Below are 27,536 nucleotides of genomic sequence, written 5' to 3'. Positions count from 1 at the left end.
GATATTTGCTTTTTCAGCATATTAATTGCTATTATCTGATGAGCACCAATTACATGTATATCTCGCCATTTAATCCTCTTGTACCCTTGACATTTAATAAAATAACCAAGAGGGACAATGGAGGCCCAGCAGAGTGGTGCCAATAGCTTAAGTTCACAGCCAGTCTTGCCTTGGATTCTCTCCTTCTTTCCATCCACGGCCACCTCCCCTGGGCCGTCCGCTCCACTAAGACACAGAGGATCCACAGCAGCATCCCCCACCCAATCTGCCTGCCCTCCATCCACAACCCTCACATCAGTGCCGGAGGCCTGCTACCCTATTATGCTAAAGCCTTTCCTATTAGCCCCACTTGCTCTCAGCCCATTAACACAGGCACGGCAGTCAGCTCTCAGGAAGAGAAACGCAGTCACCGCCTCCAGCCTCTCACTGGTCCCTCTCTTCCTAGACCCCATTTCCCTGTAGGTCCCACCCCTCCCTTCCTTGTCAGGGCCAAACTGGCAGTCCTGGCTTGACCCTTGGGGAGGTGCAGTCCCTGCCAGGCCTCAACTGCCTTCTCCGCACCAGCCTCCCCCATGAAGACTGAGCTCGAGGCAGGTCAACCCTCAACTGCACACCTCAAGGCTCCCTGATGATTCGCGGCTGTTGCCCACTCAACCTGACTGCCCACACAGCAGAGCAGCCACCCCTATGCCTGCCACAGCAGACCTGGCTGGACCTCATACTCTGCCTCTTGCAGACCGTTCGCAAAGCTTAGGCCAAACCTGAGACCCGCTGTGAAGGGGCAGAGTTTCACCCACATCCAACAAGCCAAGAGAAAAAAAAAGTATCAGACTAGGAGTCAGAGGCTCTGGGTTTAGACCTGACCCTATTACTAAACCCACTGTGTAACCAGATGAGCCAGTGCCCTTCTCAGGAAGCTCACCAACCCATCTCCAAAGCCCAGGGCTTGCAGGGAACGACAGAACGGCTAGCACTTATACAGCACTCACTTGAACAGCTTTACTGAGGTATAAATGGTGTGCAAGAAACTGCACATAAAATAAACAATTTGCTAAGTTTTCACATACGTAAACACCTGTGAAATCACCACCACAATCAAGATAATGAACACACGCATCACCCCCAAAAGTTTCCTTGTGCCCCTTTGTCATCTTTCCCTCCCGCCCCCATCCCCAAGCAAGCACTGATCTGCTCCCTGTCCCGATGCATTAGTCTTCTCACAGCACTGACCTTAAGCTCAGCGCTGCTCTGAGCACTTGCATATATCACTCATTTTACCCTCACAACGCAGACGAGGAAACTGCAGCATGGTGGGTGAAGGAACTTGCCTCAGGTCATAAGCCAGCGAGTGGCAGAGCTAGAAGGCAAGGAGCTAAGCAGCATGGCTCCCTGCCCGTGCTCTTTACGTGGCCCTATGCTTTCTCTCAATAACACCTGGAAACTTAGAACTGGGCCCAGCCCGTGGTAAGTGTTCAGTTATCATTATTGTCACTGCTATTACCACCATGACTCTGCTGGGAGAGCAGAGAAACTTCCTCTCTTGCCTGGGTTCCAGCCCCTCACTCCCAAGTCTACCTAACCCCTTGAGAGTGTGAGTTCCCTACGGCACCAGCTCTGCGGGCAACAGCAGAGCAACTGGCATTCTGAAAATCGCCACAGTTCTTCTGTCATGAGAACCTTGAATAAAAATAGCCCTGGCCTGAGGTACAGCCTGCCCCCTTTTGTGGCAGCATCTCCAGGCTGGCGGACGGGGAATGACTCACTGCGCAGAGCACAGCCCCTCTTTCTGCGCCCCAGGGGAAGAGAAAAAATAGCACATGGGCTTTAAAACCAAAGACCTTGACAGCAAATGCCCGAAGTTGTAGAAAAAAGGAAAAAGCCTGACAATGACAAAAACCTAAGGACGAGTGCATCACCACACCTCCTTGAGGATTAACTGAGGATGCAAAAACGGGTCCTCTGTGTTCATCTGGTCCTCTGCGTTACTGGATGACGGAGAGCCAGTTCCCAGGAAAGAATTGGGCCCCTTCTGTCATGGACAAGGGATGGAGGAAAAGCCCCCTTCTAAAACATTCTGAAATCTATCTTAATCCACTAGCATCTTTCTAGAATAGCCTCACTTCTGCCTTCTTTCTCTGTGTAAAGTTTTCTCAACCGTGACACTGACGGTTTGGGCCTGACTCTCTGTTGTGCGGGCTGTCGTCCGCATTGCAGGCTGTTTAGTAGTATCCCTGGCCTCCACCCACTAGACGACAGCAAACCACCACCCCACCCCGAGTATGACGATCAAAAATGTCTCCAGACATCGCCAAATTCCCCCGGGGGACAAAATTGGCCCCCTACCCCTACTGCCAGTGAGAACCACTGTTCTATGGCAACAATGAAAATGGAACATCCCTTGTCTGGACTAATTTGGAAAATGCTCAAAGTTATCGAGCTTTTCACTAATGCAGAGTTGGAATAAACAGGCAAGGGAAAAAATTTTTTTTGATTAATTTTAATGAAAAAGTTAGAACCAAAAAAATTCCCAGTGCCTTAAAGGGCAGTTTTTTGATTAATTTTTTAAAGCAAAGACTAAACAGTAAATAATACTCTTTTGTCAAGTTATCTCAAAGCAAACTTCTATGTTAACTCTCTTTCCACGCACGATGAAGAGCAAGGTAGAAGCGTTCTGCATACTAAAAGAAAATCCATCATTTTTCCACTGAGCTGTGGTCTTAGAGCTCTAAGAAGAAATGAAATATTATTTCCTGGGGAAAAAGTATTTATACAAGGTCCCATATTGATGGGGAAGGGGGTTCTCAACACTGAAAGCACATTAGAACCAGGTGGGGAACTGCCCAGGGCATCTCACATTGTGATGTGCATTCCAGTCGCCTGGAGATCATGTTAAACTGCAGATTCTGATTCAGTGGGTCTGGGGTGGGGCCTGAGGTTCTGCATTTCCAACAAGCTTCCAGGTGATGCCAATGCTGCTGATCCATGGACCACATTTTGAGTTATAAGGCCTACACCACCTGAATCAGATGAATGTGCTTGACATACCTTAATAGGTCCCTACTATAATTAGGTGATGCTATGCTGTTGGAGATAAAGACTAACATAGTCCCTACTCTTAAAACGCAAGTGAGGATACCAGTAATGAGGAAGCAAAGAGGCAAGAGAGAGGGAGTGTGGAATAGTGGCTAGGGCACTGGACGAAGGCATGGACACAAGTCCCACCACTCACCTACTATGTGTCTTGGGCAAGTTGCTTCTCCACCTGCGCCTGGTCTTCAGCTGTAAATGGGTACACTCATATGTGTTCTCCTACTCCTAGAGGTCATGTCACCAGGTAGGCAAGCACATAGCTCTGTCTGCAGTTGTTCAAATTTCAGGAGCAGTGCTGCCTAGTAGGTAAGACCAGCCCTCACTTCTCATCCTCCCGTGGTATCTTTTTTGGTTTTTCAGGAAGATTAGCCCTGAGCTAACATCAGCTGCCAATCCTCCTCTTTTTGCTGAGGAAGACTGGCCCTGAGCTCAGATCCGTGCCCATCTTCCTCTACTTTATACGTGGGATGCCTACCATTGCATGGCTTGCCAAGCGGTGCCATGTCTGCACCCAGGATCCGAACCAGCGAACCCCGGGCCGCCGAAGTGGAACGTGTGCACTTAACCACTATGCCACCAGGCCGGCCCTCTCCTGTGGTATCTTATTCATCCTTCCGGTGCCAGCATCTAGCCCAGGATGCAGCACATAGGACAGCAGTGTAAAGATGGCTACCATGTTACCAAATGAGGAAAGGGAGGCCCAGAAAAAAAGATATGCTCAAGATCCCACCTGAGCTTCCTTCTGAGTCTCAAGTCTGAGCTCTCCTCCGGGCCTGTGCACTGAAGAGGAAATACAGACGTTTCTCCAGCCAACTGCCTGACAGATCCCAGAGGGCTGGCTCAGGGTCTGTAGTCCATCCTCGAAAGCGTGGCTGGGAGGTTCAGCACACAGTACCAGTGTCGGAAACCTTCCCTGTGGCTCATATCTCCAGGCTTCCTGATAACAGATTTTTCCTTGGAAAAGAGGGTAGAAGGTCCCCCACCAATCTGGAATGCCTTTCTTCAGCAGGGACCTTTATACTCCAAGTGCCGTGATCCTGCCACTATCATCAGCCATCCTTCCCCAAGTATCCCCTACACAGCCTGAAAGGGACTTGCAGCAGAAGCGGCACCCTTAAGCAGCCACCACAGCTCCCCTGCAGCCTTACCGTTTGCGAACAATGTTAATGTTCTTCTCCAGCAGATCATAGCGGATATACTCGTTGGGCTCAAAGTGGCTCATGGCCACCTTGGCCCGTTGGCACAGGACTGAGGCCACATGGTACTGCCGCACACCCAGGGCTTTCTGTAGAAAGAAAGACAACAGCGACTGTCAATGGAGTACTTGGGGAGGTCCCCCCAGGACGGAGAGTGCAGTATGGTGAAAAACGTGAGGAATTAAAGTGTCAAGAGCTATTCAGTGACTGCAGCCTCAGTCTCCTCATCTGAAGCATAGGGACGATACAGCAGCCACAAGGAACACAGCCTGCAGTAGGAGAAAGTGCAAGGGATTTATAGTCAGAATGGCTGGGATCGAAGTCAAGTACTATCAACTTAAGAAAATCCCCCATCATCTGAGCTCCAGAGCGATGGGCAGTGGGGCTGTAACCAGCTGTAGTGATCACCCAGGGTTCCTGGGAAGGCTGAAGGAGAACATGTGTGGAAGTTCTCAGTAAGCTGTAAAGCACTATCGGAATCGTGGCTGCTACTCCACCTGCCTGTAAGGTCCTTGAGGCTTGGGATTAAGTCTCATCTGTCTTACTTCTCTCTAGATCTGGACTACCCGGCATGTATTAGGGTCGAAAAATAGTTGTTGAATAGACAGGAAAATCAATGAGGAAAATCCTGTGCGTGAGCTTTGGATGTTTCCTCATTCCTTCAAAAGATGGTGCCTACGTACCCTCCCCTTGAATGTGCAGCGGCCTGACTGACTTCTGATGGATAGAATGTGGCACAAGTAAGGCTAGTGACCTCCGAGGGTAGGTCACAAAAAGGATGGCTTCTGCCTTGCTCTCTTTGATGGCTCTGAAAGAAGACAGTCACCACGTTGCTAAGATATTTAAGCAGCCCTGGGAGAGGCCCAGGTAGAGAGGAATTGAGCCCTCTTGCCAATAACCAGCACCACCTCACCAGGCGTGAGCGCCCTTTGCAAGCAAGTGCTCCAGCCCCAGGCCAAGCCTTCAGATGACCGCAGTCCTGACTGACAGCGGGACTGCAGCTTCTTGAGCGACCCCAAGCTAGAACCACCGAGCCACATCACTCCCAAATTCCTGGCCCACACAAATGTGAGGAAGAAATGTTTAGTGTTGTTTTAAGCCTCTAAGTTTGGGGGCAATTTGTTATGCAGTAATAGATAAACGATCGTTATGATGGGGTCTGCCTTAGCTAATTTTATTTTTTATTTATTTTTTTAAAGATTTTATTTTTCCTTTTTCTCCCCAAAGCCCCCTGGTACATAGTTGTGTATTTTTAGTTGTGGGTCCTTCTAAGTGTGGCATGTGGGACACTGCCTCAGCATGGCCTGAGAGTGGCGCCATATCTGTGCCCAGGATCCAAACCGGCGAAACCCTGGGCCGCCAAAGCAGAGTGCGCAGACCCAACCACTTGGCCACGGGGCTGGCCCCTGTCTTAGTTAATTTTAAACTGTGACAACATTCACAGGTTATCCCTAACAACAAAACAGAAGCAAGGGCTCAGTGACAAGCAGTTCACTATACACTATGACCAGGGAAGAATAAATGAACCCAAAGAAACGACAGAGGGAAATGAACAGCTGCGTCCCTTCTAGGTGGTGGTCCCGTCGGGGGGTCATGCCTCCGGGCAAGGGAAGAGGCAAAGCTTACGGCACTGCCCAAAGCTCCCTTCTTTACGTCACCTGGACATTTAAATGAAAACTGCCAACCTCAGCATCTGAACCAGTACAAGTACACAACTGCCACGCCTTGTCCAGGTCACCCAGTAGTGAGAGCAGACCCAAGCACCACCCACCTACCCAGCACAGCAGGAGTGACCCTCCCTTTGCAGACTTCAGAGCCACCTGCCCTCCAGCTCAAAACCCCCCAAGGGATTCTCACTATCTACCTCACGGTAGAGGTGAAGACCCTACCAGTGACACATCAAAGGACTTTCAACAGCCTCTGCACAGGAAGAACTCGGGACACTGCAGCTACGACCGCCACTTCTACAGTGGGGGGCCTGGGGCACAGCGACGGAGGGGGGAGACCCGGGCTTAAGTCTGGCAGGTCATCTACCATCTGAGTCATCTGGGACAACTCACCCTCTCTAAGCACTCGTTTCCTCCCGGGGCTGCTGTGGGGACTAGGAGAGATTACATAAAGTCCTTGGCAGAGTTTCTATCATTACCCCTGTGCATTTATAACCATACACTCAGCCCCTGTTTTTCACACAAATGAGAAACTATACAAGCTGTTCTACAACTTGCTTTTTTCTATTTGTCAACATATCTTAGACATCTTCCAATATCTATATACAGATCTATCGCTTCCTTTTTGTCAATTAACTGCCTTGAGTTTCAGCTTCCTTAGACATAAAAATGAATGTAACAATACCTAATGTCTGACACAGTAGGCAAAATGATTAATTGTAATCTTAATTACAATATGGAGAAAAGATAAAGTTAATCTATGGACACATATTAATACCTAAAAACAGGATTGAAAAATAATGCTGAGGGGGCTGGCGCCACGGCCTAGTGGTTAAGTTCATGAGCTCCACTTTGGCGGCCCAGAATTTCGCCGGTTCAGATCCTGGGTGCAGACATGGCACTGCTCATCAAGCCATGCTGAGGTGGTGTCCCACAGAGCACAACCAGAGGGACCACAACTAGGATATACAACTATGTACTGGGGGACTTTGGGGAGAAGAAGAGGAAAAAAAAAGATTGGCAACAGATGTTAGCTCAGGTGCCAATCTAAAAAAATAAAATAATGCTGAAGGGAAAAAAAGGGCAAAATATGCTCATTCAGAATATAACAGGGGTAAAAAAAGAATATCGATTAACGCCTAGTATGAGACGAGCACTGTGCCAAGCACTTCACATGCACTACATCATCTAATCTTCACAGCCACCCAGTGACTCCTATAATTAGCCTATTTTCCAAGTGAGGGAATCCAGGCTGACTGACCCTCCTACCTGCTGTTGCCCCAGGCAAGCATGTAAACCCCCAGGCCTTGCCCCTCAAAATGGAGGTAAACTCCATGGTGTTAATAACAAGCAAAATCATCTACGTGCTCACTCCTAAATCACAGTGCTGCTCTGCTTTCCAACCGTGTGGAAACGTCTGTGCACGGGAGCCAGCACTGTCCAAGAGGACTTCCTGCCATGATGGACATGTTCTAGATCCACAGTGTCCAACACAGTAGCCACAAGCCACATGTGGCAACTGATCGCTGGGAGTGCGCTGAGTGTGACTGAGAAGTGGAATTTTTAACGTTATTCAATTTTAATTAACTTAAAATTAAGTGCCATATGACACAGCTCAGGTTTATACATTAATAAGAGTGGAAAGAGAGTTTTTAGGAAGCCTGAACAACCTGAATGTTCATTAAGTCATTTTTTCTATAAAGGTGTTTATTGTTTATCTTTAAGTTTGGACCAATACCCCACCCCTATGCCAGGAGTTCATCCTTCCATGCAGCCACCCAATCCATTTCTGAATAACTTCAGAATATTCTCCCTCACAGTCAGCCAAACTGCTTCCTTGCACAGTCTGCTTTTCAGTAGGGGTCTGCCCTCTGGCCCATGTGAAATAAACCCAACCTTTTCTTCCTCAGGACAATGGTTCCCAGACATCAGATGCATCAGAATCTCCTGAATCTGTTAAAAATAAGTAATCCTAAACCCTACCCAGGTCAACGACTCAGTCTCCAGGGGTGGGGGCCCTCAACTACTTGAAGAGAGCTATACCCTGTCTTCTCTCTAAATCGCCTCTTTTCTTGGCCAATAGCAGCCCTGAGTTTTTTTTAACTGTCCCTTTAGGTGGCATGTCTCCAAATTCTGCAATAGCCCAACCATGTCCTGTGCTGTGGGCAAAGGGATCATCGCCTCCCTTGTTTAAGGCTGTTCCCAGCCCACCTCACTGTGGACACACACATCACTTCCACACACACTAACCCCTTAATGGCCGTCTTCCTCATCCACTGCTCCTGAGCCTCACTGTACTTGTGGGCTTGGTCTTCTGTGCAGAGCTCTCCCTTGATCTGGATTTAATTTCATCACCAGGTTCTCTGCACTTCCAGCCCCTGTGGTCCACAGGAGTCCTGGTCAGTCACCCCATGTCCTGACAGGCTGGCCCTTCCACTGTGTGTCAGCCACACACACAGTAAGCACCATTCCCAGGCTGTTCATCCAACAATGTGACCAATGGGTCACAAATATGATCCATTCCAGGCCAGCCTCCCCAGGACAGACGTTTAGTCAGGTCAACAGTGATCTATTTAGGAACACTCCTCAGGTCCAGTCTTCAACTCACTACAAGAGCCACCTAACTGCTTGTCACTGAGCCCTTGCTTCTGTTTTGTTGTTAGGGATAACCTGACTGACCTGTCAAATGCCCTATAGAAATCAATACTCACTCTCACTTGTTTCATTAACCTACTAATCCCAATAAAAAGTAAAAGACGGTAGCTTGACTGTGAGACCTTCAGCAATTCACTTCATTTCTGCAGGCCTCAGTTTTCCACACCTGTAAAAGATGAAATCGCAGCCTTGCTCGCTGCTTTAGAGCAGTACGGTGACAGGTTTAACATGCACGAAACGTCATGTGTAAACTCTGAAGAGCTCGACCATGTTAATATGCTTAGCCCGCAGACCGACTTCAAGGGCAAGAACACCATGTATCATTCATTCATGGACCTCATATATCTCACATGTAAATGAAGACGAGTTGACGGGTGCCCCCTCCCACTCAGAATAAAAATGAAAACAGCCATTACTTATTAAGCAGCTGCTCTGTGCCAAGCACTTTCTGTGCCCAATTTTAAATTCCTGTAACAGCAGTGCCAGGTAATTGTTATTCTGGTTTTACGGATGTGGAGGCTGAAGATCAGGGCGGTTCAGTCAGAAGCCCTACCCCTGGCAAGCAGCAAATCCAGAATGTGAGCGCAGGTCTGTCTTCTGAGATGGGCCAATCCCCTCGCATTCTGCTGCTCGCTTACCTCACACAGGCCACCCTTTCCCACTGAAGGCAGCACAGTGTGATGGTTCAGACTGAAGACCTGCAGTCAGACTGCCAGTCTAGCAACGCCACTAACCTGCTGGCCCTAGCCAAGTTACTGAGCCTCCACAAGCCTTAGTTTCCCCACGGAGAAGATGGAGATAAACTTCATAGTGTTGATATCAAATGAAATAATCTACATTAAGTCCCTGGCACGGAGCCTGTTCATATACTATGTGCTCGACACGTTATACTGTATTATTTTCCTTCACAGAGGAGACAGAGGCAAAGTCCAACGTGCTGAAGTTGTGTTCCTTCTCTGGACACTGGCGGCAGCAGCACGCCTCTTCTTACTTTGCTTACTGCAAACACAGCTTCAAAGGCTCTTTTGGTTGATCGGCATTTTTCAGAAGCCTTAGCTCATCTGGGCCTTTGGCATCCCTGAGCCCTTCTGATGAATTCCAGCTGCTGTAATATTTCTCCTTGGTTCCTTGCCCTCCTTCCAACTTTGGTCAAGTCATTCTACAAATCTAAGTTCATGTCTTCAGGTGTTTCTCTTTCTTTTCTCCCTCAGAGTACTTGCAATTTGTTAGAATTTTCCTTGAAAAACCTCTCATCCCTCTGAAACCCCTTCTGCTTATGGGGTCCTCCTTTACAGTGGGATCTCATCTATTTGGTCTCTGAATAATTCAATTTGCCTTCCTTAAGGCACCAAACATATTGAACTTCCTTGGCCAGTACACATTCTAAAGGGATCTGCCCAGGGCCTTTGCACATGCTGTTTCTTCTGCTTAGACTGTTCTCTGCCCACTCTCATTCTCGATCTGCCCTTTATCTAGGTAACCCCCACTGATCCTTCAAATTCCAAATTAATTTCACTGTCTTAGGAAATCTTTCTTGAACTCTCAGCCCAATCAGAGCCTCCTATTACATATGCCTATTTACTACTTCTTGACATTCACTCAGGAGCTGTCTCCACTAGTTTGTAAGCTCCACTAGGGGAGGGATTGTGTCTGTTTATTCATAAATAAATTTCCCATGCCTGAACACCCGGTCTGATACACAGCAGGTGCTACATAAACATCAGTTAATTAAACCAATGCATGTTGTTTCTACTTGACCAACCAGCTCTTCCTTATTGAGCAGGGTTAAATGCAGAGCAGGTTAGGTTAACCTTGTGAGAGCAAACAGTTGACAAGACAAATCAATAATTTACCAGTCTCCGATACTTTTGGTTAGAGTGTAAACAGGTCTGACATTTGTGAAAGACAATTAGGCAATGCCTATTAAAATGTAAAATGTTAATACTTTTTGATCAGGTTCCCCTCTCCCAGGAAGGTATCTCATAAAAATACTCACAGAAACGAGCACTGAGAGAGGCAAGGACGTTCTCTGTAGCACTGTATCTAAAAGAACAAGCCAATTATCCAAAAATAGAACACTGATTGAATAAGTTCTGGTTTATCCACCAACGAACGCCATTCTACAGCTGTTTAAAAAGAAGAAGATAGTGGTGGTGGTCCCACAACATTGTCAATGTAAGTAATGCCACTGAATTGAACTCTTAAGAATGGTTAAAATGTCAAATTTTATGTTATCTATATTTGACCATAATTTAAAGAAAAAGAGAATAAGATAATTCTACCTTTACTGGCAGGGAAAAACTTCCATGACACATTCAGTAAAAATAAGTAGCAAAAGAGTATTATACTATGAGCCCATTTCTATATAATAGTAGTAGTAATAAATATGTTTAGAAAAAAATTGAAATGATATGGCTAAAGTGTTCACAGCAATTACCTCTAGGATTAGAATTATGGGCACTTTTACTTTCCACTCTAAGTATTTCTGTAACTTTTAAAGTTTGCATGATATATATATGAGTTCCTTTTGTAATCAGGAAAAAGAATGAACGAGGCAAATAGATGCAGAGAAGTATGTGACTGTGGTGCACTGTAGCACACTCATTTACTGGCAATTTGACAATAATTAACAGTGTTCCGGTTTTTAAAATGTGCAAACCCTTTGTTTCAGCAAGTTAACTAGCAGGAATTTACCATTAATAAAGAAAAGAAAGGGGGTCAGCCCCGTGGCTGAGTGGTTGAGTTCGCGTGCTCTGCTTCGGCAGCCCAGAGTTTTACGGGTTCGAATCCTGGGCACGGATATGGCACTGCTCATCAAGCCATGCTGAGGCAGCGTCCCACATGCCACAACCAGAAGGACCCACAACTAAAAATACACAACTATGTACTGGGGGATTTGGGAGAAAAAGGAAAAATAAAATCTTAAAAAAAAAATGGAAAGGAAATAAATATACCTTATACTACTTTATACTAGAAGGATCTAGTTACCACCACCTTAGCCCAGAGATCGAACTTGGCATCCCCAATAGCAAGACTCCCTGACAGTCATGCCTCCTGATATGAAAGCATCATCTATGAATAACTTGTGCCAAAAAATGTTTAACCTGAGTCTAAGCAAGCTTTGGGACCTTACTTCCAGTTTAAGGGAAATGCAGGGAATAAAAGAACAATCAATCAAATCTACAATGGACATTCTACAAGAAACTGGCCTGGTCTCTTCAAAAAGCCAATGTCATGGGGAAGAAAGGTGTGGAGAAGCGGTAAGGGGCTGTTCTAGATTAAGAGAGACTAAAAAAGTAAAACCAATGCAATGGGTAAATTTTTTATCAGATCCTGATTTGGAAAAAGATAGCTACCAAAGACATTTTTGGGAGAACAGATAATGACAGGGTAGTTACAGCCAACTGACTTATTCTTAAGAGATGCATGTCACAATGCTTTCAACTGCTTTTGAAATGATCCAGAAAAAAAATACAGATGAAGCAATAAGGCAAAATGTTCATAACTGTTCAATCTAGATGGTAGGGGAGGAGAATAAAAAAAAAAATCTTTTTTTTTGAAGATTGGCACCTGAGCTAACAACTGTTGCCAATCTTTTTATTTTCCTGTTCTGATTTTTCTCCCCAAATCCCCCTGGTACATAGTTGTATATTTCAGTTGTGGGCCTTTCTAGTTGTGGCACGTGGGACATTGCCTCAGTGTGACCTGATGAGTGGTGCCATGTCTGCGCCCAAGATCTGAACCAGCGAAACCCTGGGCTGCCGCAGTGGAGCACACAAACTTAACCACTCGGCCACATGGCCGGCACCCCGCCAAAAAAATCTTTTTTTTTTTTTTTTGAGAAAGATTAGCCCTGAGCTAACATCTGCCACCAATCCTCCTCTTTTTGCTGAGGAAGACTGGCCCTGACCTAACATCCATGCCCATCTTCCTCTATTTTATATGTGGGACACCTGCCACAGCATGGCTTGATGAGCAGTGCATGGGTCCGCAACTGGGATCTGAACCAGCAAACCCTGGGCCGCCGAAGCAGAGCACACAAACTTAACCGCTGCGCCACTGGGCTGACCCTCAAAGATAAATATTCTTGCAGACTGCTTGCTGCAGATTAAAAGTAAACTGATTCGATCTTTTCATAAAGCACCCTGTGAATCTGAAGTCCACAGCAACATCCATACCCTTCGACCTAGTAATTCCAGATCTGAGAATCTATCCTTGAGAAATAATTCTAAATATGAAAATGACACAATGTATGCACTACTGCTTATAATTGCTAAAATTGAAAGCAAGTTAACATGTTGACATATAGATGTACAATTTCCCACACAGAAGGAATCATGGTTTTCAGTAATAAGTAGCAAGATAGAAAATTGTCTACAATATGATAACGTATGCAAAAGCAGGAAATAAGTCACATACACACTGATTACAATACTATAAAACTAATGTTCACATGGGAAAAAAGACTGGAAAGAAATGCACTAACATTATAAAAAAATGTTTGGGTTATGATGGAAAATTATTTTCTCCTATAATTACCCAAATTTGTACTACGTGGTTGAAAAGAGACTGACAGCAAACTGTTTTCAGTTGAGGTAGAGAGAGCCAAAGTCCCCTAGTGTCTCTATATTTTTGTCCTTGAACCCCAATTTTGCAATTTAACATTCAGGTGAGGGCACCACACTCAGAGGGTGAAGAGCCAGAGTGTTACTGCCCCATGGGTCACTTCTCTGTGTGTGGTTTGGTGGACAGCGAAAACTCGCGTGTGACAGGAGGCAGGGGGCCAAGAGGGAACATTCAGGGCTTAGAAGTCCAGAGATCTGGCCTCCTAGCTCAGTCACTATGTACCCTTGTAACGTAATCCAGCCATTGTGCGCCTCCTTTTCCATTTCTATAAAATGGGCGAAGGGGATCATTCCAGCGGCATCAAAATCGCCTGGGAGGTTTCATAAACACTCAGCTCTTGGCCCTACCATTCCCCGACCTCTCCATCAGTCACCTGAGGAGGAGCCTAAGCACTGGTAAAGATTACCAGGTGACTCTGATGCAGCCATGTCTGGGAACCACTGAGCTAGATGTTCTCCACAGTTCTTTCCAGCTCAGTGATTCTATAAATATTCCTCCCCAGCAAGCAGGCTTTCAGATAAACTCCCTTATTCCCCAAAGGCCCAGAGGGAAGTGCAGCAATGTCAGAAGGGATTTATCTGTACCAAGGAAGAAAGTTCCCAGAGCTCAGGCCTTTGTGGGTTAGCCACAGCCTTGGCCTTGATTTACACACAGGTGAGGATGCAATGATATGCATATATGCACTCATGAAATGCGAGCCAGTATGGAGTCATGGGAAGGCACTAGATTCAGAATGCTACCTCTTTATTATTCGCCCCCTGACTGGTCAAACTGCTTACTCTTTCTATTTAAAAATATGTATAGGGGCCAGCCCAGTGGTGCAGTGGTTAGGTTTGCATGCTCCACTTCAGCGGCCTGGGGTTTGCAGGTTCGGATCCTGGGTGCAGACCTAGCACTGCTCATCAAGCCATGCTGTGGCGGCATCCCACACAAAATAGAGGAAGATTGGCACAGATGTTAGCTCAGGGCCAATCTTCCTCACAAAAATAAATAAATAAATAAAATTAAACAGGCAGAATAGTCCCTGTCTAATCCAGCTCATTTGACAAACAATGGACACTTTCCTAGGTGCCAAATGCTGTTACCACATGGCTTTCAAAGTTTCTTGAGTTAAGGCCCATGAACAAAATAATTCATTTTGGACATCACAGTTAGCTAAACAGACCAGGCTGCTGCTAGGAGGCAACTGACAGCCTCAGTTGCTGGCGGCGGGGGGGTCATGATTCCTGCACAACTGTATGCCAATTGCTATAGCACACCTGAGGACAGTATGGGATAGCTAAACTTGACTCTAGAACACCACCACACCGCCCCTACCCTTAAGATCACAGTCTGGTGGGATAAGAGAGATATGCAAACAAAAAGCGCAGTAGTGTTATAGTTGCTATTGTACATGTCAGGGCCAAGATTCACTGAAGGCATAGAAATACGAGTGGTCAAGTGAAAAAAAGGCCAAGACCTTCTCAGAGCTCAAATAAGACCATGTTGGAGTTCAAGTTCAAAAAAATTGGCTACAGATGCAAAAGCCAAACAGAGAGAATGAGTGACTCACTCAAAATCACATGGCAGGGGCTGGCTCCGTGGCCTGGTGGTTAAGTTCACACGCACCGCTGCAGTGGCCCAGAGTTCAGATCCCGGGCACGGACATGGCACCACTCGTCAGGCCACGTTGAGGCGGCGTCCCACATCCCACAACTAGAAGGATCTGCAACTAGTATATACAACTATGTACGGGGGGTTTGGGAAGATAAAGCAGAAAAAAAAAGAAGATTGGCAACAGTTGTTAGCTCAGGTGCCAACCTTTAGGAAAAAAAAAATCACATGGCATTTGTGGAATCATCAAGGAAGGAGGAAGTCATTCAAAATCCACCGTATCCTCAGGAAGCCTCATCAGAGATGGTCCTAGCGACATCTGAATATTGGCTATAGGCTATTCTGAGCTAAAAGGAGTCTTCGAGAGGGGGCTTTCAAAGTTTGACTGAGAATACACACAAACAAAAGACATTTCATGTTGTGATCCAGCACACAGATGCTGCCAGAGTGGTGTGTGCAACTGAAACAAAAGTTTCACTAGACACTAACTGCCATGTGCAATGCTCGCTGATACCTCTTATTCTCTATTATTATTTTTATTGTGGTAAAATACATATAGCCAGACCTGGAAGCTGAGTGGTTAAGATTCAGTGCTCTCACTGCTGTGGCCCGGGGTTCATTTCCCAGTCAGGGAACCACACCACTCATCCATCAGTTGTCACACTATGGTGGCTGTGTGTTACTGTGATGCCAAAAGCTATGCCACCGGTATTTCAAATACCACCAGGGTCATTCATGGTTTCAGCAGAGCTTCCAGCCTAAGACAGACTAGGAAGAAGGCCTGGCCACCTACTTCCAAAAACCCTGCCATGGAAAACCTTATGAATAGCAGCAGAGCATTGTCTGACAGCACCAGAAGGTGAGAGCATGGCACAAAAGACCAAGCGGGGTTCCACTCTGCTGTCCACAGGGTCACTAGCAATTGGAATCAACTCAACAGCACTAAGAAAAAAATACACATAACATAAAAGTTACCATTGTAACTACTAAAGTGTACAATCCAGTACATTCACAATGTTGTGCAACCATCACCACTATCTAGTTCCAGACCTTTTTCATCACCCCGAAAGCAAACCGTGTACCCATAAAGCAGTTGCTCCTTATTCTCTTCACGTTCCTTGCTCCAGCCTCTGGCAACCACTAATCTGCTTTCTGTTTCTATGAATTTGTCTATTCTAGATATTTCATATAAATGGAATCATACAAGAGGTGGCCTTTTGTGTCTGGTTTTTTCATTTAGCATTGTATATTATCTTCTTTTGAAGGCAAGTTGAACTCCATTAATTTCATGATCCAATAATGTGTCAACACAGGCAGTTTGAAAAACAATATCTTAGAGAACTTCATCTTAAAAAAATTAGTTACAATGTCAAAGACAAACAGCGACAACAAAGGACTTGCTCACAGTCACCCCTGGCATCTGCAGAGTGGCATTAGGCTCTCTGCAGCATTCCACCTACGGCACCAGAGGCAGCCAAACCTCCGCCCACCCCCTTGGTGCCTGTCTGCACACAACTATCCACGAGGAAAATGGGAAAAATAAGAACAACGGAGAAAGTTTTTTAAAAAGTCAAATTTATTAAATTTAAAGCATGTCCTTGGTTCTGAACCTTTCCTTTCTATACCTTTCGTGTTAAAAGGCCCTTTCTTTCAAGAAATAATGATGATGATTTGGGTTAGTTTTTTAATTTTTTGTTATTGTTGTTTTAGTGTCCTTGGAGAAATTTAAAACCTGCAACCCCATGTTGATCCTTCCAATTCTGTGTATATATTTTGGTGCCCTCTATCATGCAACTTTCTCAGAACAAAACTCTCTTTAGGGGGCAGTAGCAGTCACTGGAGAAGTAAGACACAAGGAGGAAGAAAAAGTGCCTTGTGTCTTACACAAGGAGGAAAAAAATTAACAAGGATTTTAATTTTACCCTTAGAATATCAGTAATAACCAGAAATATGAGAAGTGATGAGTATGGTTGACCCTGAGGAAAAACATTCTCTCTGTCCCCACTCCCTCCTATACCACCAAATCTTACTCATTCATTTATTCATTCATCTGTCCATCCATCAAATAGTTATTGAGTGACTATGGGTACCAGGCAGTCCTAGGCTCTGGGGATACAGCAATGAACAAAATCATCCAATACTGCCTGCCGTCTCAGGACTGACATTCCAGGGGCTTAGAGGAAGGATGGACAGTGAGACAGATAAACAGACGCAGAGAAACAAGTAAAACTTCAGTCAGATGTTGATAAGTCATGAGAGACAATAAAGCAGGGGCAATGGGAAAGGCAGCGCGGGCAGTGGGGGGAGGTGCAATGTAAAATAGGATAGTTGGGAAAGGCTTCAGTGAGAAGGTGACACTGAACAATGACCTGACAAAAAGTGCAAGCCAATCTACAGATAGCTGAAGGACGAGCATTGCAGACAGAAATGACAAGGGTCCTGTAAAGTCAGTGGTACTTGTTGTGTTCAAAGAACAGCAAGGAAAGAGATCTGTACACCCACGTTGAGGGCAGGATTATTCACAACAGCCCAAAAGTGGAAGCAACCAAGTGTCCACTGACAGATGAATGGATAAACAAAATGTGGTACATACATACAAGAGAATATGATTCAGCCTTAAAAAGGAGTTGTGAAAGCCTAAAAAATTCTGACACTACAACATGGATGAACCTTGAAGACATTATGCTAAGTGAAATAAGTCAGTTACAAAAGGACGACTACTATGAGTCCACTTACATTAAGCACCTAGAGGAGTCAAATTCATAGAGACAGAAAATAGAAGGGTGGGGGCCAGCCTGGTGGAGCAGCAGTTAATTGTGCACATTCCGCTTCGGTGGCCTGGGGTTCGCCGGTTTGGATCCTGGGTGCGGACATGGCACTGCTGGCATGCCACGCTGTGGGTAGGCATCCTACATATAAAGTAAAGATGGGCACGGATATTAGCTCAGGGCCAGTCTTCCTCAGCAAAAAGAGGAGGATTGGCAGCAGATGTTAGCTCAGGGCTGATCGTCCTCAAAAACAAAAACAAAAACAAAAACAAAAACAAGAATGGTGGCTGCCAGGGGCTGGGGGAGGGGAAACAGGGAGTCAGTGTCTAATGGGTACAGAGTCTCAGTATGGGATGAGGAAAAAGTTCTGGAGACGGATGGTGGTGATGGCTGTACACCATCGTGAATGTACCTGATGCCACTGAACTGTACACTTAAAAATGGTTAAAATGGTAATTTAAAAAATTAAAATATATATATATATTAAAAGAAAAAGAACAGCAAGGAGGGCAGTGTGGCCAGAATAAACAAGGGGGAGTTGGGTAAGAGAAAAGATCAGAGGTGGCAGGGAATCAGATTGTATAGGACCCTGTAGAATAAAGTCTGACTTCACTCTGAGTGCGATAAGAAGCTAATGGAGAATTCCAAACAGGAATGACACGCTCTCATTTATCTACAAGGATCCTTCTGGCTGCTGTAGAACAGAAGGAAGCGGGAAGACGCAGTAAGGGCCAACACAACAGCCCAGGGAAAGATGACGGTGACTTGGACCAAAGCGACAGTGGTGGAGGTGTGAGACGGGGATGAGTCTGGATATATTCTGAAGGTAGTAACAATAGGATTTGCTGGCAAATTGGCGAAGGGGAATGAGAAAAGTCAAGAATATCCCTGAGGTTTTGGGCCTGAGTAACTAGAAGAATGGAGTTGCCATAAACTGAAATGGGGAGGGCAATAGGAAGAGCAGACTTAGGGGTGAGCCCAGGAGTTTAGTTATGGACAATGCCTATCTGATGCCCAAGCACAGATGTCAAGTAGGCAGCTGGATTCTCATCCTAGGTTCCATCCCTCTAGAACTCTGCTAATTAACTGCTTCATCTAGAATCACAGATTATTAGAACCCAAGGTGACCCCAGATGAGCAAGTATTTTTTCATTTGACAGATGAAGAAATGAATGACCAAGCACATACCTAGTTAACAGCAGTTTGGAAAACTCAAAGCCACTCAGTTCTCAAGTCAATGCTTTTTGTCCCTAATTTAAACTAAGGTGTTACTGATTCATTAAACAAGTATTTATCCAGCCCTAGACTTTGTGCTGTGCTGCCTGAATTAACGAGGTAAGCAAGACAGACACAGTCTGGCTATACCTGCCCTTGTTGAGCTTACAGTTTGGTGGACAAGAGAGATATCAAGTAATGACTCAAGGGACTACGTCAGCAACTCTGTAAGAGAAGTGCTATGAAAGAGAAGTGAAGCAGCCATAACCGTTTAAAGCTGAAGGACCTACTCTAGACTGGGGGAAGGGCTTGTCCAAGAAAAGTGGTGTTTAGCCCGAGAACTGAAACATTACTAGGAATTACCCAGGCAACTAAAATGGGGTTTAGGGGAAGGAGTCCAGAGAATCTGGCAGGCAGAGAACAGCATGTGCAACAGCTCCGTGGCAGGAAAGTACTTGTAACTGAAAGAAGAAAGAGAAAGTCGGCTTGGCTGGAGCAAAGTGCAGTGGAAATGGCAGAAAATACAGCTAAGTGGTAAAATGAGCCAGGTATCATGAGGGACTTTGTGGGTGTAGCGAAAAGCACCCTAGCAACCTTGAGCCACAGCTTACCTGGGTCTCGGTGGTACACCTTGTGATCCCCTCGGAACACCAGAGGACTGGAGGCCTCTAAGGAGCTGCTGTGAGGCCATCTCCCACTTGCCGCCTCATCTCCCCGGGAGGCTGCCATGAGACAGCTGCTCCTCGCCTCCCAGGATCTGATGAGGTATAGAGCTTTCTGCCAAGGACCCTTTAGACTTGAACTGCAGAATATAAACCCACTTAGCTGCAACAGGGTACTCATAACCTGTGTGTAGCCATCAGCTCCTTCCGTTCTGATGTCGTCCTTTCTGGTGTATGGGACTAGGGCCAGGGAACTGGCACCTTGGGCTTCTTCCTGTCGCTGTCTATGTAAGTAATGATCCATCTGTATATGAGAGTGGCTCACTGTACCTCTACTGGTCCAGTCACTCAGGCCTTGACCTTGTCTTCTGATTGTGAGCTTTACAGCAGGACATGCTAAATATTTAACTTGATCCTAAAAGCAATGGGAAGCCACTGAAGGTTTAGGCAGGATCATGACTAGATCAGAACTGCATTTTCAAAAAAAAAAAATCACCGTGGCTGCTCTGTAGATAATGCATCCAAGAGGGGCAAAGGTACAAGAGGTTGATGGTGGCTTTTCACATAACTTCTGTCCTCAAGGAAAAAGGTTTGTATTTTAACACACGAGCACCTACTATGTGCCAAGCAATAGGACACAGACACCAAGAAGAGTAAGACAGTCCCTACACTGATATACCTTAGTCTGGCCAAGATCAGCATGTAAATGCAATTGATTGTGACCTGTGAGGAGAAGGAAGCACACACCAGGGGCAGGAGGCAGCAGAGAGAAGTTAACTCTGCTTGGGATGCCCAGGCAAGGCTTCACTGAGCAGGGCTGTGGAAGATAAACAGGAGTTTGTGAGGCACTGAAAGAGGACAGACAGTATGTAAAAAGATACAGAATCATCAAGTTTAGTGTGCAGGAGCTACAAAGTACTCAAAATGGTGGGGAGCAAAGACAAAGCAGAAAATGGTGGAAGGTCTGGCTGGAAACCCAGCAGGGCCAGGAGGGTGTGGTTCACCAGCCTACATTATAACCTGTGGTTTACAAGAGGCAACACAGCACAGCAGAAAGAACTTAGCTGGATCTCACTCCAAAGGCCAGCTCCACCATTACTAGCTGTGTGATCTCAAGAGGGCTTCACCTTTGCACCCGGTTTCCTCATATGGAAAAAGAGAGTAATAGTTCAGTATTACATGAGGCATGAAACGACATGAATGGGCTCCCAAAGAATAGCAATTATTCTAAAATGCTATAAGCAGATTTTTTAAAAATAGCATTTACTAGGGGTTTTCCTCCTATTTTAAAAAATAGGACATACTTCATGGAGGAAATTTAGAAAACACATAAAACATACAATTTTACAGACTCCCTGAAGCCCATCCAGGGATACCCACCACCACCAGCCCTTCCCCAGACTCCATGGCCTGATGCCAGGCACCCAGTGGTATTTAATACTCAGTGACTCCAAGAGAGGCACCAATACTAGTTCCATGCCGGATCTACCCCTCCCCACAGTCCCTGGCACCACACGCACCCACTGTACCCACACCCAACAGGTGTCATGGATGAGGTTTCTAAGCAAAGATCGTTATTCATAATATTTAATACTTTCTATTGAGTGCCAAGTTTCAAGCACTTTACATGGATGAGTAGCCCTATTGTAATAATATGAACCCCACTTAAAAGATGAGGAAATTGAGGGCTGGAGGAAGGTGGTAACTTGCTCAAGTTGCCCCAGAGAGTGAATAATAACATGAGCATTCAAACACAGCCTAGCTCTAAAGCCCAAACACTGAACCCTCCAGGAGTCTCCTGGCAATTCTAAGCATGGATCTGGACACAAATGAATTAAAGAAATCAATAAAATCAAAAAGGAATAGGGGTCAGCCCAGTGGCATGGCAGTTAAGTTCAGCATGCTCTGCTTTGGCGGCCTGGGTTCAGATCCCGGATGCAGACCTACACCACTCATCAGCCATGCTGTCACAGCAACCCACACATAAAGTGGAGGAAGATTGGCACAGATGTTAGCTCAGGGCTAATCTTCCTCAAGCAAAAGAAGAGGAAGATTGGCAACAGATGTTAGCTCAGGGCAAATCTTCCTCACCAAAAAAAAAAAAAGGGGGGGGAATAGATGCCAAACTGTTAACAATGGCTATGGCTGGAGGGTGAAATTATGCAGACTTTTTAACTTTTTATATTTATGTAATTTTGAACCTTTAATACTCTATCTATATTAGTTGTAGAATCAGAAAAATTATTTTTAAAGAAATAAAAATAAATTTTTTCTAAGCACCACACTGTTTTCTAAAACTTGCAGTCTACTTCAGATTGTTAAAAAGCAAAAGAATGAAGTCAGGTTTTTTAAAGAATATGAATGCTTCCCCCCATTATACAAAAGTAATACGCAAAAATCTTAAAGATTTACAACATAAAGCCTTAGTGAGGAAGGAGTAACATCGAATTTTGGTATCAGAGAATGCTGGTACAGTCTTCCCAGGAGCAATAGCTACTAAAACTTAGTACATTGTGCCCTAGCCACTCTGTTTCCATATCTACCTGTACCACACATGCGCAAAAGAAGACAGCTACCAGAATGCTCACTGCAACATTAAGTGAAATATTTAAAAAATTACAAACAACTAAATGTCCATTTATTTTTTAAAAAGTTACATTTTATCCATTCTGTGGAATACTATACAACGCTTTGGGGAAAATCTCCCAGATTCATTGTTAAGTTACAGATAAAATGCACAACAAGTTGCTTGAACACTCTGTCTGTGTGCACATATTGTATGCAGATCTACACATAGGAGGACGAACCCCAACCGACCTGCGGGCACTCCTGGGAAGCCAGGAAGTGTAAGCAAGGGCTGGCAGAAAAGGAGGATTTCAGCTTTGTTAACAGTATTTAAATCTTTGTAAGAATGTTCTTATTGCTGCTTGTAAGATTATAAATACATGTATTATTGCACATGTTTTTTATTTGGATTGTAACATTTTAAAAACATTAGAAGGAAATATACCAAAATGTTAACAGTAATTATCTCTGGGTAGGAGTTGGGTATATAGGTAGATGTTTCTATTATATTCTTTATACCTCTACTTTCCAAGTTTGCCACAATGGGTAATTACCTTTATAAACAAGAAAAAAGGTAAAAACTAATTTTATCTTAAAAATGGATAGTATTGAGTCTCATAATATACTGACCACTGTGGTTGGGGTATGAGTAGTCCAGAGGAATACTATTTAAAGAAGCATGATGACTTGGGCATATTTTACAAAAATAACCTCCTGGGGTTTTGTTTTTATTTCCTAAGTCCAAAAGTAAAACATACTTGAATGCTCAGTTCAACCCAGGCCCAGGGACGCTCTCGAGATCAGCTGTAAGGCCATCCAACCCAGATGTCATAACAACCAGGAAACAGGAAAATTGTTTCCCACACTTGGAGCCCAAGTCTCAGGCCTTGTGACATTCTCATGAGTAAATACCAGGCCCTTATGTGGAAGAGACACTTTCACTAAGCCCTCGCCCTCCACTTTCTCAAGAACAAAGGGTACGAGGCCAGGACTGAGGCAACCTCAAGGCAGAAAACCTCTCTTCAGCAATCTCCATAGGCCCCTGATTCTCATTTTCTTCCAGAAAGCCTATTCCACTACTGGACAGTTCTAATACTTCACAACAACAAATGCTTCTTATACTGAACTGAAAACATGCTTCCATTGTATCAGAGTTCAGATTCCAGCATCGGAGTCCTGGGCTCAAATCCCAGCTCTGCCCTGACGAGCTGTGTAACCTTGTGTGGTTTTATTTAACACCTCTTCACTTCACTTTTCTCATCTGTAAATGGGATAACACCTCCGCAGGCTGCAGCGAGGGTTAAAGGAGAGCACCCATGTGAACGCACCCAGCCTGGAGCCTGACACTCGACAGAGGCCTCACCTCCCAGCCCTGTCCTTCAGAACCAGAGCTTAGTCACTCTTCCACACTTCAGCCTATCAAATCCTTGAAAGCCATAATCACGTCTTCTCCGCTCTCAGTATCCCTATGGTACTTCCTCTGCTACAAACCAACTCCTTAATTCTGCACTTGGGTGGGAGTCTCCCATCAGGGTGACCAGGAGCCAGATGCCCTCAGATCTGTTTTGGAGTAAGGAGCAGTTAGTTGTCACACTGCTCTGTGCCAGCTACACTGGTAAACCTTGGGGTACAGAGCTCAGCCTCCCTAACTGCCCTGAAAATGCCGAGGCCCAGAGATAGAAGGTGGCCTGCCCAAGGTCACAGAGCAGTGAACCTGCTGAGCCCATGCCCTTCTCACTGTGCTACAGTGTCTCCCAACCTCTGCTCCAGCCCAGCAGCTGGGTGGGCTCAGTCCTCCATGGGGGCTCTCAGTCCCAACTGCTGAACCAGAGTGCCTTTAGAGAAGTCTGGCTCCTTAGTCTGAGGGTACCCTCTCCCGTGCTGGATGGACACACATCTCCAGGGCTCCCAAGGAGTAAAGGAGGCTCTGCTGATGCTGCATTTACTGACACAGAACAAACTCTGAAGGAGGGAACATACTCAAAGTGGACCCCCATGAGAGAGCCAGGCAAGAAATGAAACAAAAGGAAACTGTGCCAGGCAAGATCACAAAAGTTATTTTATGTCACCCTCCCAACAAGTAATTTTGTCCCTTGTTTAGATGAGAAAACGGAGACTCAGACAGACGAGAACATAAAACCCACTAAAATGTAAGCTCCATGTGGGTAGACAACTTGTCTATTCTGGTCACCACTGTATACTCAGAGCTTAGGACAACGTCTGACACACAGAAGCTCAAGAAATACTCGGTGATGAAATAGATGAAGGCAGGGCCATGATTTGAACACAAGTCTTTTCATAGTGTTTTCAAATTCAAGTTGTGAGTGCCTCTGGCAGAGGCTGTGCTGAGCCATCAGTGCGCACTCAGAGCCAAAGCACAAGGACAAGGGTCCACCCTGTAGCATTTCACGTGCACACCCACTCAGAACGCTGGCCTCCCCACTCAGCCAAGGTCAGGCGTGCTGCTCTCTCTTCCCAAAGGACGGAGTTCATCCCTGGAGACCACTTGCATTCAGAGAACAGTCCAAACCAAAGGGACTGACATATTCTCAGGCAGGAGGCCAACCTGGCGGGCCAATCTGACCTTCTGTCCATCCTGTGAAGCACGGCATATGCCAGCACTGCCTTAGGGAACCACGTGTCAGTGGGCACCAGCACTTGGAGCAAGCCGAGGAGCAGAAGGCGGCTGAGCTGTCCAAACAGGCCGGGCTCCTGGAGGAGGCCTGGTCTCTTGAGGCAGCTGCTTCAGCAAGAGACAGAGAAGTCACCAGCCCCATTCTGATCTGTCGAGTGTGTGGAAACACTCCAACCCTAGTGCCAACTCACAGAAAGGGCATCCACTCTAGAGCCAGATGGATCTGGCTTAGAATCTCAGACAAGATTCTTCACCTCTCTGAGCCACAGTTTCTTCTTCTGTAAAATGGGATGGAAAGAGCAGAGATTTTGTGAGGACTAAGAAGAATGTACTGTTTGTAAATACAGAGAAGAAAGTCTGGAATGATAAACACAAAATTCCTACCAGTGGTTGCCTCTGGGGACCAGAATGGAGAGAAGGAAAGAGAGCTTTTATGAATATACTGCATTCTTTAAGGAAAAAAATATATGAAAAGCACAGAGCTCGGTAGCTGGGTTCCTGACAGGCATTCAATAAATACAAGCTTCTGTTATTCAGTTCTCCCAGGAGAATGAGACGCTACTACTAACACACTGCCTGCCTGTGTATTGCAGAAAGGACCACAGGCTGCTACTTTTCTCTATGCCCTCTACACCCTTCCCAGTTGCCAAAGAAAGACCAGGAGCTCCAAGCAGGTCCCACACACCGGGCGGGGCAGGACATCTCAGAACTGAAAAAGGACTGAAAAGGTCTCATCTATCCACTCTTTCTGTCCTTCAAGGCCTAACATGGAGTCATCCAACCTACATGGGCCCTGTCCAGTGGTGGGGAATGCACTACCATATGAGGCAGCCCACTTCACCAGCAGGATGTCTTCAAGGTCTCAGGTCGGGTAAGAGCTCTGGTTCCTCTGACCATGACCCTCAGCAGCATTCAGGCTCACAGCTCTTAGCAACTAGCTGCCTAGCCCTTCCTGGCAGGGAAGCCTCAGGTGGGCTCTGTCTAGGTGGACAACACAAGAATGCACGTCAGTCAACACCACCCTCCTAAGAAGCAGCATCTTCCCACACCTCCACTGCTTCTAACCATTTCTTCCCACCGCTTGTAGGCAATGCCTGGCACCTCTCCTAAGACCCAAAGCTAAACAATTCCCTCCTACCAGGAGGCAATCAGCTAGCTTGGTTGCTATGCAACTGGCAGACACAAAAGTGATGCAGTCTTCTTCAGAGGTTTGGAAAGCGGGCAGGGAGCTGCATCTTTCCAAGTCATAGCCTCTAAATGGGCTCCAAGGCAGTAGGGGGTTCCTTTAAGGAATCGGTTGCTGGATTCACTCATCTGCCTAATTCTTCTTTGCTGCTGGCATCAGCAACAGAGACTCCAGGCACACTGTGAACTGCATACAAATCTGCAGCCCTACTCTGGCCCCTGGGCAGCACCTCTGCACCAACACACTTAGGAAGGGCGTCCTCTGCAAGCTCAATAGGCAGCCTGTGACGCTCGCCCACAGCTCAGTCAAGGAATAAAGCTGCCTCTGTGAGACCCACACCTCAAGCCTCTCCCTCTCAAGCTCTGCCGGTATTTGGGGCAGGAGGCAATCAAGGCCCCAAAGAGACATACATCTACACAGCGCAGGGAGCCAACCGAAGTGTCCCCTCTATCTAGCCTACTCTGCAGAGATCTAGCTTCCACCCTCGACCCCAGGGGAGGACTCTGGGGAAACAGTTTGGCTGAGTGGTGAGCAGCCTGGGTTGTGCAGTCAAACAAATCTGCATTCAAACTCTGGCTCTGCTGCGAGCTAGCTGTGACCTCAGACAAATGATTTAACCTCTCTAGGTCTCAGTTTCATCATCATGAAAAGAGGCTAATGATAACTACTTCTGAGGGTTGTTGTGAAGGACAAATGAGGCAGCATTTGTGAAACAAGACCTAGTTCAGTGACTGGCACAGCAGGCCTGACTGCTCAGTGTCATCTCTCTAATGCTGACGATGGTGTGGGGCAGACTAACCGTGCCACCACACCAACCAAGCTCCAGGATGGGCCAGTCTGGACTTAGCCCCACCCAGCACACCCCTTCCCTTCCTCGCTTCAGGACAGGATGTTACAATTAAGTGACTTCTTCCTCATAAAGAGCACATAAGCTCTTTCACAGGCAAGGCCCTTGTCTTAACCCAGCTCTGTACTCTCTCAGCGAACAATAAAACAGCAACCCAAATGTCTAGCAGAAGGTGAAGGAGCCCAGCCAACAAGCACTGAAGTGTGGGGGGTGAAAGGAACTCCTGAGACCTCTTTGGTCGCCCCCCAGAACTGGCCACAGATTTAAAGCTCCCAATCAGAAACTCTCTCCATGTCTGCAGGGTGAAAGCAGAAATACTCCTCCTGGGCCTAAATTCCCCCAAGGGCTCAGACTTTTACATCTAATGACAAAAATACTGCAAACCTAATTCTAGAGTTCATTTTCCAAACGTTGCCCTTTGACTCGGAGAATAAAAAACAAGAAGCCAGCAGATTCATTTCTACCTCTTCTCCAAACTCTCAGAGCAGCAGCCAAAAGGCTTTCCTGAACAACTACTACCTACCCGAAATCCATGGCGATCAGGGGAGGAACAAGCAATTTCCCCAGAGCCAGTCTTTTTTAAACATATGAGCTGAGGATAAATGCTGGGGCGATGCAGGCTGCAAGCATTTCCAGGGCTGGAAACAGAGACTGACATTCACCAAGTGCCTACACCCTGCGCCAGACTGGCTCCAAATACTTTATATACACAGTCCCATTTAATACTCACAACTATCCTCTGAGGCAGAAGGTACTGTGCCCATTTTACAGATGAGGAAACTGAGGTTCTGGGATGTTAACTATTTTGCCCAAGGCCACACAGCAAAGGTG

General features: G+C 45.9%; 1 protein-coding gene across 1 annotated transcript in view; it reads right to left on the bottom strand.

The window, feature by feature from the left end:
- Positions 1 to 27,536, bottom strand: part of ACO2 (aconitase 2) — a 52,323-nt gene that overhangs the window by 18,936 nt on the left and 5,851 nt on the right. Inside the window, exon 2 of the mRNA XM_070599540.1 lies at positions 4,239 to 4,375. Coding sequence (XP_070455641.1) covers positions 4,239 to 4,375 — 137 coding nt within the window. The remainder of the gene's footprint in view (positions 1 to 4,238; positions 4,376 to 27,536) is intronic.

This window comes from Equus przewalskii, chromosome 29 (genome assembly GCF_037783145.1).
Source record: "Equus przewalskii isolate Varuska chromosome 29, EquPr2, whole genome shotgun sequence".
Taxonomy (NCBI): domain Eukaryota; kingdom Metazoa; phylum Chordata; class Mammalia; order Perissodactyla; family Equidae; genus Equus; species Equus przewalskii.
The sequence above is the reverse complement of the archived record's forward strand: the minus strand, read 5'-3'. Positions and strand labels throughout refer to the sequence as shown.